Source organism: Ranitomeya variabilis, chromosome 1 (assembly GCF_051348905.1).
Source record: "Ranitomeya variabilis isolate aRanVar5 chromosome 1, aRanVar5.hap1, whole genome shotgun sequence".
Lineage (NCBI taxonomy): Eukaryota > Metazoa > Chordata > Amphibia > Anura > Dendrobatidae > Ranitomeya > Ranitomeya variabilis.
In genome coordinates, this window is record NC_135232.1 from 294,089,724 (window position 1) to 294,102,510 (window position 12,787).

The following is a 12,787-nucleotide window of genomic DNA, read 5'->3' on the forward strand; positions in this document are numbered from 1 at the left end:
TTCTATATACTACATGAAAGCTCCAACTTGCCAAAATCAACATTTTATTGGGAAAATTTGACTATTTAGAAAGCAATAATCAATTGCTCTAGTGCAGAATATGATGGCAGATCCAATTTAATTCCTTATTTTCCAGATTCGTTAGTATGGTGGTACTAATGGACACTTAAAGCTTAATCTTTAACTCTATTTTTGTGGATCTTAATAAAAAGTCTCTTCTCACTGTTTTAAAGACTACCTGACATTCAATCAAACATTTTGAGTTAAATACCTGATCATCCCTGATTCTACTATATTTTCCTTTCTTGCATTGCGTCACTCTATTGCAGAGATATTTACATTTATTGCCTTTGGAGCATAGTATGTGTGATTTCTGTCTGGAGTCCAACTGGGCGTTTCTTCAGAAGAGTCCTATCTAGAAGTCTGTGCTTTTACCCATCCCTCCAAGATCCTGCCATTCATAGCTAAGCAGATGTTTCAGCGGTCTAACAATGTCAGACAATGTTGAGCTGTGATTAGTAGCTTCTCAGAGGGGGAGGTGAAAGTGCACTGCCCCAGAGAAGGCTCTGGAAATTGCCCAGCTGGACTGCAAGCAGAGATTGCTCATACTGCGGTGCAAAAGCAAAAAATGTGCATATCTCTGCAATTAAATGACGCAGCACAAAACGAAAATGAGTAGCAGAATCATCATGTTGCTCTGGGATTTTTTTTTACCAGGCATGTAACTCAAGTGACAGATCCTCTTTAAATGTAATGTTGAGTGCAGTGTTTAGTTGCACATTGGGTACACTATAATTGTTCCATGTTTTGCGTCCAAATGCAGATAATAACATTTTTGGTGCATAAATACTTCTTCCCATCTCCTACCTATCTTCCAGTTCATATATTGTCACATTCATATTCTTAGCATTATTTGAACCCCCTCGATCACCTTTACAAATGTAAGTGCAAGCTGAAGACAAGCACAACAGCGATTGTATTTTGAATATGATAATTCCAAGGAAACAAATTTGATGTCTTAAGATGAATATCAATTGCAGAAGATTCAAGAAGGCCGTGGAATAATCTAGAATGGAGTAATAAAACTGTTTGTGTCTTACTTTTTTCACAAAATGGTGGGTCACTGCTCCAGCTCAGGTCCCACTGGCAGGTTAAGGTTTCACTTCCCACAATATCATATCCGGGGTCACACTGGTAAGTAATTTTTGCTCCTCTGACAAGATCTGTGTGAGATGTTGTTTTCCATCCATTCTGAATTTCAGGAAGATCTGAACATGAATCATTTCTTGACACTTCTAAAATATATGGAAAAAAATATTGGTGGTTTTTGCGATATCTAGTTGATCAATGTATATTTATATAGGAAAATATTCTAATAATTAGTCTAATTACAACTCGTACCCAGGGAAAATGCAAGAAGTGGATTGGCAGTAATTTGAGGACATTTTGCTGGTATTTGTTGAAGGGGTGCATGGCTGGCTCTGTAATGTAGTTATATGACTGGCACTGCAATGGTGGTTGTGGTTCTCATTGCTATGAGATAACAGCTGCAGCATTCAAATGGAGGTAGCATGAAATAAAATGTATACTTTTTTCACAAAACATTTGAAAAGAAAAATCATACTAGGCATCTTCTGCTTTTGGTGTCTACTATGTCAATTAACCTCTTTCCGACATCGGGTGTAATAGCACACCAATGTTGGACTCCCCGTTTGGTGCGGGCTCTGGTGCTGAGCCCGCACCTTTCCGGGCACATGTCAGCTAATACACAGCTGACATGTGCCTGCAATCGAGATCCACCCACGGCTGTTAACTAGTTAAATGCCACTGACAATCTCTGACAGCTGCATTTAACTCGTGCTTCAAGAAGCGCCCCGGAAATCCTGCCCATCGGTGACCCCGTCACATGATCACAGGTCACAAATGAGTTGGCATGACAACTAGCGGTCTCCAGCAGACCTCTATGGTTGTCATAGGCAGATTGTTATGAGCTCAGAGCAAGTGAGCATTTCTGCTACATAGAGATGATCTGATCATCGCCTGTATGTAGCAGATATACAGATAAATATGACAAAATAACATAATAAACAAATCAGATTTCTCACAATTACATAGCACCAATTATATGTATTTTATATATATACCATGAAATCAACAGGACTTATGAAGCCTATCACCAACTACTACATAGATCAAAATAAGAAAAGATGATCATAAGGCCATTATTAGATGATAAGAAGACAAATATTTATTAAAAAACATCAGGTTAAAACCATATTACCGAGGTGTACATAAAGAGACAAACCTCCCACTCATCACAATCACCCATAATCGACGCACACCTGTGGGTGACACACAACTAGTATGTATAAATCTATCAAAATGGGTGGCTGATAATAAATAGTTTATAAATAAATAAATAATACACAGGAGAAAGCATTAGACCAGCTATTAATCTATATAGTTACACCATATCTCATAAATTGACCAGGAATCCAAATCCTCATATGGCTAATCCACTATCCACACCTGTGTCAGATTCAGCCCACCCACGGCTATATCCTACCACAACGGGTATTGTCCTTCTTCTAAAGGTACCTTCACACTAAACGACTTTGCAGCAATAACGACAACGATCCGTGACGTTGCAGCGTCCTGGATAGCGATATCGTTGTTTGTTACGCAGTAGCGATCTGGATCCTGCTGTGATATCGCTGGTCGTTGCTGAAAGTTCAGAACTTTATTTGGTCGTCAGATCGGCGTGTATCGTTGTGTTTGACAGCAAAAGCAACGATGCCAGCGATGTTTTACAATGGTAACCAGGGTAAATATCGGGTTACTAAGCGCAGGGCCGCGCTTAGTAACCCGATATTTACCCTGGTTACCATTGTAAAAGTAAAAAAAAAAACAGTACATACTCACCCTCTGATGTCTGTCACGTCCCCCGGCGTCTGCGCTGCTGCTCAGAGCTTCCTGCACTGAATGTGTCAGTGCCGGCCGGAAAGCAAAGCACAGCGGTGACGTCACCGCTGTGCCCTGCTAGTGCCGGCGCTTACACATTGCAGGGAAGCGGACGCCGGGGGACACGAATGTAAGTATGCAGTGTTTGTTTTTTTACATTTACACTGGTAACCAGGGTAAACATCGGGTTATTAAGCGCGGCCCTGCGCTTAGTAACCCGATGTTTACCCTGGTTACCTGGGGACTTCGGCATCGTTGGTCGCTGGAGAGCGGTCTGTGTGACAGCTCTCCAGCGACCACACAGCGACGCTGCAGCGATCGGCATCGTTGTCGATATCGCTGCAGCGTCGCTTAGTGTGAAGGTACCTTAAGAAACCATGTTCAAAAAGTAGTCCAGTAATTACCTTAGAAGGACCGTGGTAGGTATGCCACTAGCACCCGCAGCAGCGCGTCCGCCCCAATGCACGTTTCGGACTCCTTTCTCAAGGGGTTGTAACCTGATGTTTTTCAATAAATATTTGTCGTTTTATCATCTAATAATGGCCTTATGATCATCTTTTCTTATTTTGATCTATAATATCTGTATGTAGCAGAGCAGATCAGACAACTGCAGCTTTTAGTCTCCCATGGAGACTATTGAAGCATGCAAAAAGTAAAAAAAAAGTTTTAACCCCTTAGTGACGGAGCCAAATTTTTGAAATCTGATCAGTGTCAATTTATGTGGTAATAACTCTGGAATGCTTCAAAAAATCCCAGTGATTTTGAGGTTGTTTTTTCATGACTCATTATACTTTGTGCTAATGGTAAATTTAGGTTGATATGTTTTGTTTTTATTTATAAAAAATATCAGAAATTTGGGAAAAATGTTAAAAAAATTAGCAATTTTCAAACTTTGAATGATTATCCCTTTAATCCAGATAGTCATACCATAGCAAAACATTAATAAATAACATTTCCCTCCTGTCTGCTTTACATCAGCACCATTTATAAAATGTTCTTTTATTTTGTAAGCATTTTAGGAGGTTTAAAAATGTAGCAGTAATCTTTCATTTTTTCAAGGAAATTTACAAAATTTATTTTTTACGGACTTATCCATGTTTGAAGAGACTTAAGGGGTCCCATATATTGGGAAACCCCCAAAAGTGATACCATTTTAGAAACAGCACCCCCTTACATATTGAAAACTGCAGTCAGGTAGTTTATTAACCCTTCAGGTGCTTTTCAGGAATTAATGCAAAGTGGCATGACAGAAAAGAAAATATGTATTTTACCACCTATATGCCTCTAACTTCTGAACAGGTTAAAACAGCCATCAGACTCTAGGGCCGCTATTGGGTCATGAATTGCCATGGCAAACATCAGGAGCACACAATCATGATCTGAGGGCACCGATTGGGATAAAGAGGAAGCCCCACACTCTGTTAACCATTTATAATGAAGTAGTCACTATTGACAGCAGCATCTAAGGGGTTAAACAGATTTGGATGGTGCAAACACTGATCGTGGCTGATGCAGCAAGTTGTCAGCTATAGTGTACAGCCGACAGCTCCTGGATTGTCACCTGTATTGGGAGGCTATTCTCTAATATCTCAGGTCACCAAATAATAGTAATAGGGAATATGAGGTGCTTTTGCAGTCTGGGTTTCACCGTGCAGAGATGACACCTGCTGCTGAGTAATGGCGGATGGACGCTTGCTCACACATGGGTTAGACCTCACCCAGTGTGAATAGAAGCGAACTCTGTTGCTTCACAGAGTCGCCACAAATATGCTGCGCCCTGTTAGCAGTCACAGGGTGCAGCTGAAAGACACTAGTGGGATCCCTATGAATCACCCCCACTAAGCAGGTGATTGGACCCGCTCTGACCCTCAGTGGATTTTGAGCCCGCGCCTGAGGATGCCCTGAGTCAGATGCTGAGTCCAAGCGGGAATTCCCACCCTACACTGACAAGCTGTCAGGAAAGCGCACTGATTGCGCACGGTGCCGTATAAGCGGGCACTGCAAAGGCACTGTAACGTGTGCTTAGTGTGCAGATGGCACTGTCGGGCGCTCGATAGCATACATCCACCATACGCGAGCAAACAACAACACTAGGAAGGGGGATGATTAAAGAGCGACTTTCACACATCTACACACACATGTTTTCAAGTATACACTAGCGCATGGCCGAGCGGCCATGCAAACCTTTTATATCAGTAGTGCTACGGGACCTTCCAGATGGTCCAATAGGAGGTGCAACAGGACCTGAGCATGTGACCCCCAACCTCCAATGGGAGGTCGTCCCGTGGGCATGCTCAGTAAGGGAAAAGCAGGACTTGGTCCCAGAAAGACCTGCTCACTGCTGATCAGTGCTGGCTACAAAGGCAGAGCCTGGAAAGGCAGCAGTTACCAGTCGCACAGTATCAGCTTGAGCCAGACGCTGGGACCAACGTCTTCACTGAGCAGGCTCCACTGCAGCTGGAGAAGAATGGGAGACCACAGCGGACATGATTCGAGATTCCCCCTGTGTGGAGGCGGGAACTTGACACCTAACATTACCCCCCCTCCTGGGGCCCCCCTCCCTGGGCCTTGCTACGTTCAAAGGCTGCAATGAGCAGCGGAGCCCGAATGTGCTCCACAGGCTCCCAGGTTCTGTCCTCTGGGCCGTGACCCTTCCATTCCACCAGATAGAACTTTTTCAAATGTACCACCTTGCACCCCAAGATAGCGTTCACCTCATAATCGTCCGTGGATGAACCCAATGTCCTGGCAGATGACTCAGAAAACCGGGACATGTGAACGGGCTTTAAGAGGGAAACATGAAAGGTGTTGGTGATACCCAGGCGTGGAGGAAAAGCCAGACGATAGACCACAGGGTTAACCTGTTCCAGAACCTTGAAAAGTCCTAAGTAGCGAGGCGCAAACTTAGACTCAACTTGCAGCCTGATACTGCGGGCGGAGAGCCACACTAAGTCACCAGGAGCAAAGGTTGGAACAGGATACCGATGTGCATTGGCAGAGACCCTCATTCTCTCCTTGGAAGCCTGGATAGCATCCTGTGTACGGTCCCAGATGTCCCGTGCTTCCACTGCCCAGTCTGCCACTCTAGAGTCAGCAGAAGACATGGGCATGGGCACAGGAACCCGTGGATGCTGGCCGTAATTAAGGAGGAATGGGGTCTGACCAGTGGATTCAGCTATGGCGTTGTTCAAGGCAAACTCTGCCCAAGGTAGCAGGGATGCCCAGTCATCCTGCCTGGCTGAGACAAAATGTTGTAGATATGTGACCAGGGTCTGGTTGGCCCTCTCTACCAACCCATTCATCTCGGGATGGTACGCTGAAGAGAGATTCAGCTCAATACTAAGTAGGCGACAAAGCTCTCTCCAGAACCGGGACGCAAACTGGGGACCCCGGTCACTGACAATGTTGTCACGCATACCGTGTAAACAGAAGACATGTTTGACAATCAACTCCACCAAGGCTTGTGCAGAAGGTAACCGTGGGAGAGGCACCAAATGCACCATTTTAGAGAAATGGTCGGTAACTACCCAAATAATGGTGCAGCCACGGGACGTGGGTAAGCCTACCACAAAGTCCATCCCGACCATCTCCCAGGGCCCATCAGCCACTGGTAGGGGGTAGAGTAACCCGGCAGGCCGTTGTCGAGGAGACCTATTCTTGGAGCAGGAGACGCACGCCTTAATATAGTCTCTAACGTCACAGGCCATATGGGGCCACCAGTACGTCCTCGCCAGAAGCTCAGATGTCCTTTTGATCCCAAAATGTCCACCCACCCTGGATGAATGAGCCCAAGAGAGAACCTCCGGTCGCAAATTGGATGGAGCAAAAGTCTTGCCCGGAGGCACAGACTCTAACTACACCGGAGCCACAGTTCTCAGACTCCCAGAGGGAACAATTAGCCGAGGCTCCTCCTCCTCTGATGACACCACAGAGTGGGAGAGAGCATCGGCGCGAATGTTCTTCTCCCCAGATAGGAAATGAAGGGTGAAGTGGAAAATGGGAGAAGAACAAGGACCATCTGGCCAGAGGAGAATTCAGCCACTGGGCTCTCTGCAGTATACCAAATTCTTATGGTCAGTGTAGACTTGGAAGGGAAAGCGAGCCCTTTAACGAGACAATAGTAATTAATGAACCCCATAAAGCGCTGTACAACCTTGAGACAATGGGGTTCCTGCCAGTCCATCACTGCTTGTAGCTTGGCAGGATCCATAGCTAATCTCCGGGCTGAGATGATATAACCCAGGAAAGGCAAGGAGTCCTGCTCAAACACACACTTCTCCAACTTGGCGTAAAGGGAGTTTGCCTGTAGGAGATTGAAAACTCTGCAAACATCTTTCCGGTGGGAATCAATATCTGGAGAGAAGATGAGAATATCATCCAGATAGACCACCACTGAGGTGGAAAGCATATCCCGGAAGATGTCGTTTACAAAGTCTTGGAAGACGGCTGGGGCATTACAGAGCCCAAAGGGCATCACCACATATTCATAATACCATCTCTGGTATTAAAGGCCGTCTTCCACTCGTCCCCCTCACGGATGCGAATCAGGTTGTAGGCACCCCGCAGATGTAGCTTAGTAAATACCCTAGCTCCCCAGAGCCTATCGAAGAGCTCAGATATCAGGGGAAGAGGGAACTTATTTTTAACAGTAATGGCGTTAAAACCCCTGTAGTCTATACATGGACGTAATTCTCCACTCTTCTTCTGCACGAAGAAGAACCCCGCCCCCGCAGGAGACACTGACTTCCTAATGAAGAGAGACAGGGGATAGACACATCCTCGAGGAGGCTCTGCCCCTGGCAAGAGGTCGATAGGACAATCATAAGGACGGTGAGGCGGAAGAGTCTCCACAGCTTTCTTGGAGAAAACGTCTGCATAGGACCAGTAGTGTTGGGGAAGAGAACTAAGATCTGTGGGTATCTCCGTAGTGGCAACCTGAACACACTCCCTCTGACATCTACCTTCACAGGATTTACTCCATCCCAGAATTCTCCCAGAGGACCACTCAATATGTGGGGAGTGGTAACGCAACCAAGGTATCCCTAGAAGAATCTCTTCTATTCCCTCAGGAATGACGAGAAGGAAGATGATCTCCTGATGAGATGGAGACATGGTTAAAGAAAAGGGGATAGTCTGATGTGTGATCTGTGAAGGTAGTGCCGACCCATTCACCACTCTTACGGTCACTGGTTTGGCTAGCATAACCATGGGTATTGCGTGCCATTGGGTGAAGGAAGAAGATGAAATTACCCTCCGCCCCAGAATCCACACAAACCTCAACCGTAAAAGTGGAAGGGCCAAAAGTAATTGTCCCCTTGAAGGACAATTTGGAGGAAAACGCCTCTGTGTCTAGTGAACCTACTCCTACAGTTACTAGACACGGTCGTTTCCCTGCCGCTGTGGACAATTCTTGGAATAATGTCCCGACTTCTGGCAGACACTACAGACCATGGTTGTTCAAGCAGCCCGAGACTTAGGACCTGCTCGATATACCTCCATGGCCTCATAGGACTCGGACACCTGGACAGGTGATTCCAGAGGTTTGGCGAAGGTAGGCACCAACCAAAACCTCTGTCTACACTGGGCTCACTCCAACCTTCGCTCCTTAAAACGGAGGTCTATGCAAGTGGATAAAGTTATTAACTCCTCCAGTGTAGCGGGAATCTCCCTAGTGGCCAAGGCGTCCTTTATATGGTCAGCCAGTCCTCTCCAAAACACTGGAATCAGGACTTTATCCGGCCACTCCAGCTCAGATGCTAATGTCCGGAAGTGGATGGCAAAATGGCTGACCAAGGACGAACCCTGTGTCAATGCCAACAGTTGAAGCGCCGAATCATGGGTGACGCGAGGTCCCATAAAGATCTGTTTCAGAGTGTCCAGGAACCTGGGAGCACTCTGTACCACATGATCGCCACGCTCCCACAGTGGAGTTGTCCACTCCAATGCCCTGCCCGACAGAAGGGATATAATAAATCCCACTTTAGCCCGTTTTGTGGGAAAACGTACAGCCAGGAGCTCAAGATGTATAGTGCACTGGCTCATGAATCCTCGACACAGCTTACTGTCTCCAGTAAACTTGTCCGGTAATGGGAGATGAGATAATGTCGGAGCAGGGGGGGCAGTAGACAGACTGGCTGCAGCCGCGCTAGCAGCCTGAATAGCGACTGCGGTAACATCCACAGCTGAGGTTGTGCGCTCAAGAGCCGCCAACCTACCCTCCACCTGCTGGATGTACAGTTGCAATCGCTGTTCGTCCACCATTACTAGTCAGACCCTGGTGCTAGTGTAATGTTAGGACTGGCGGAACGCACCAAATAATAGTAATAGGGAATATGAGGTGCGTTTGCAGTCCGGGGTCCACCGTGCAGAGATGACACCTGCTGCTGAGTAATGGTGGACGAACGCTAGCTCACACGTGGGTTAGACCTCACCCAGTGTGAATAGAAGTGAACTCTGTTGCTTCACAGAGTCATCACAAATATACTGCGCCCTGTCAGCAGTCACAGGGTGCAGCTGAAAGACACTAGTGGGATCCCTATGAATCACCCCAACTAAGCTGGTGATTGGACCCGCTCTGAACCTCGATGGCTTTTGAGCCCGCCCCTGAGGATGCCCTGAGTAAGATGCTGAGTCCAAGCGGGAATTCCCACGCTACACTAACAAGCTGTCAGGAAAGCGCACTGATTGCGCACGGTGCCGTATAAGCGGGCACTGCAAAGGCACTGTAACGTGTGATTATTGTGCAGATGACACTGTCGGGCGTTAGATAGCAAACATTCACCATACGCGAGCAAACAACAACACTAGGAAGGGGGATGATTACACTGTGTTCCAAATTATTATGCAAATTGGATTTAAGTGTCATAAAGATTTAATCGTTTTGTTTTTCAAATAAACTCATGGATAGTATTGTGTCTCAGGGCTTAATGAATCACTGAAATCAATCTTAAATACATGTGATAATTAGTTTTCCAGGTGATTTTAATTAAAGGAAAACTACTTAAAAATGATGTTCCACATTATTAAGCAGGCCACAGGTTTCAAGCAATGTGGGAAATAAAAAGGATCTCTCTGCTGCTGAAAAGTGTTAAATAGTGCAATGCCTTGGACAAGGTTTGAAAACATTAGATATTTCACGAAAACTTAGGAGTGATCATCATACTATGAAGAGATTTATGACTGAAACAGAGTTCATGCAGATAAAGGCATATTGAGGAAGGTTTCTGCCAGACAAATTCATTGAATTAAGAGAGCAGCTGCCAAAATACCATTACAAAGCAGCAAAAAGTTATTTGAAGTTGCTGGTGCCTCTGGAGTCCCTCAAACCTCAAGGTGTAGGATCCTTCAAAGGCTTGCTTTGGTGCATAAACCCACTATTCGGCCACCCCTAAACAGTGATCACAAGCAGAAATGGTTGCAGTGGGCCCAGACATACATGAAGACTATTTTTCAAGCAGTCTTGTTTACTGATGAGTGTCGAGCAACCCTGGATAGTCCAGATGGATGGAGTAGTGGATGGTTGGTGGATGGCCACCATGTCCCATCAAGGCTGCGACGTCAGCAAGGAGGTTGAGGAGTCATGTTTTGGTCCAGAACAGCTGGTAGGGCCCTTTAAGGTTCCTGAAGGTGTGAAAATGACCTCTGCAAAATGTATAGAGTTTCTGAATGACAACTTTCTTCCATGGTATAAAAAGCAGAAATGTGCCTTCAGGAGCAGAAGCATCTTCACGCATGACAATGCACTATCTCATGCTGTCATGCTGCAAAGAATACATCTGAGTCATTGGCTGCTATGGGCATAAAAGGAGATAAACTCATGGTGTGGCCACCATCTTCCCCTGACCTCAACCCTATAGAGAACCTTTGGATTATCATCCAGCAAAAGATGTATGAGGGTGGGAGGCAGTTCACATCAAAACAGCAGCTCTGGGAGGCGATTCTTACTTCATGCAAAGAAATACAAGCAGAAACTCTCCAAAAACTTACAAGTTTAATGGATGCAAGAATTGTGAGGATGATATCAAAGAAGGGCTCCTTTGTTAACATGTAACTTGGCCTGTTAGGATGTTTTGGAGTTAAATAGCTTTTTTGTTCAGTGAATGTGACCTCCTAATGCGGCAAATTCTTCAAATGAGCATTTTCAGTTCTTTAAAACATACCAAATGTTTAGAAATTCTACTGTGCCTAATAATTTGGAACAGTGCATTTTGAGTTTTTATTCATGTTAGAGATTATACTGTTATCATTGGGAGGTTTCTTCAATAACATTCGATGTATACTCTATTGGGTAATGACTTTTATTAGACTGACTGTCATTTGCACCGACCATTTAGGAAAATCTGAGAAAAACGTCATTTGCATAATAATTTGGAACATAGTGTAAAGAGCGACTTTCACACATCTACACACACATGTTTTCAAGTATACACTAGCGCATGGCTGAGCGGCCATGCGAACCTTTAATAGCAGTAGTGCTACGGGACCTTCTAGATGGTCCAATAGGAGGTGCAACAGGACCTTAGCATGTGACCCCCGACCTCCAATGGGAGGTCATCCCGTGGGCATGCTCAGTATGGGAAAAGCAGGACTTAGTCCCAGAAAGACCTGCTCGCTGCTGATCAGTGCTGCCTACTAAGGCAGAGCCTGGAAAGGCAGCAGTAACCAATTGCACAGTATCAGCTTGAGCCAGACACTGGGACCGATGTCTCCGCTGAGCAGGCTCCACTGTGGCTAAAGAAGAATGGGAGACCGCAGTGGACATGGTTTGAGATTCCGCCTGTGTGGAGGCGGGAACTAGACACCTAACAGTATTGGCTGTCATTAAGGGGTTAAAAAAATAAAAAGTTCAAATAACCCCCCATTCAAAATAAAAAAATTAAATATCCATGTAGTTGATATTGCCGCATTCACACTCGACTGTTCTATCAATATATAAAAAGAACTAACCTGATTGCTCAATGGCGTAATGAGGAAAAAACGCCAGATTTACATTTTTTGGTCGCCGTAATGGGCAATCAAAAATTGTATAATTAAAAACAGCAGCTCGGCATGCAAAAAATAAGCCCTCACCCCACCCGAGATCATGAAAAATGGAGATGCTATGGGTATTGGAAAAAGGGGCAATTTTTTTAAGCAAACTGAATTTTTTTCACCACTTAAATAAAAAAGAACCTAGACATATTTGGTGTCTGTGAACTTGTATCTGGAGAATCCAAATGGCAGGTCAGTTTTAGCATTTAATGAACAAGTTAAAAAATGTAACTTAAAAAACAACTGTGGGATTGCACTTTTTTTGCAATTTCACCGCATTTGGATTTTTTGTCCCTTTTTCCAGTATATGATATGCTAAAACCAAAGGTGTCATTCGAAAGTACAACTCGTTCCACAAAAAACAGTCCCTTTCATGGCTATTTTGACCAAAAAAATTAAAAACTTATGGCTCTGGGAAGGAGGGGAGCAAAAAAACGAAAATCCAAAAACAAAAATACCTCTGGTCGTTAAGGGGTTAAACTATTGAGATATTATGAACATATAAATGGTGGCTCAGTGGTTAGCACTGCAGCCTTGCAGCGCTGGGGTCATGAGTTCAAATCCCACCAATGACAACATCTGCAAGGAGTTCGTATGTTCTCCCTGTGTTTGCGTGGGTTTCCTCCGGGTTCTCCGGTTTCCTCCCACATTCCAAAGACATACTGATAGGGAATTTAGATTGTGAGCCCCATCGGGGACAACGATGACAATTTCTGGAAAGTGCTAAATAAGTGAGTAAAATATATATAAGGCACTTAGTGTTTGTATTGTATATATATATATATATACGGTATGC

General features: G+C 44.9%; 1 protein-coding gene across 2 annotated transcripts in view; it reads right to left on the bottom strand.

Annotated features, from left to right (window-relative positions):
* Positions 1–12,787, bottom strand: part of SEZ6L (seizure related 6 homolog like) — a 926,161-nt gene that overhangs the window by 97,833 nt on the left and 815,541 nt on the right. For both annotated transcript variants that reach the window (XM_077295464.1, XM_077295454.1), the window contains one exon: positions 1,101–1,295. In XM_077295464.1, coding sequence (XP_077151579.1) covers positions 1,101–1,295 — 195 coding nt within the window. The remainder of the gene's footprint in view (positions 1–1,100; positions 1,296–12,787) is intronic.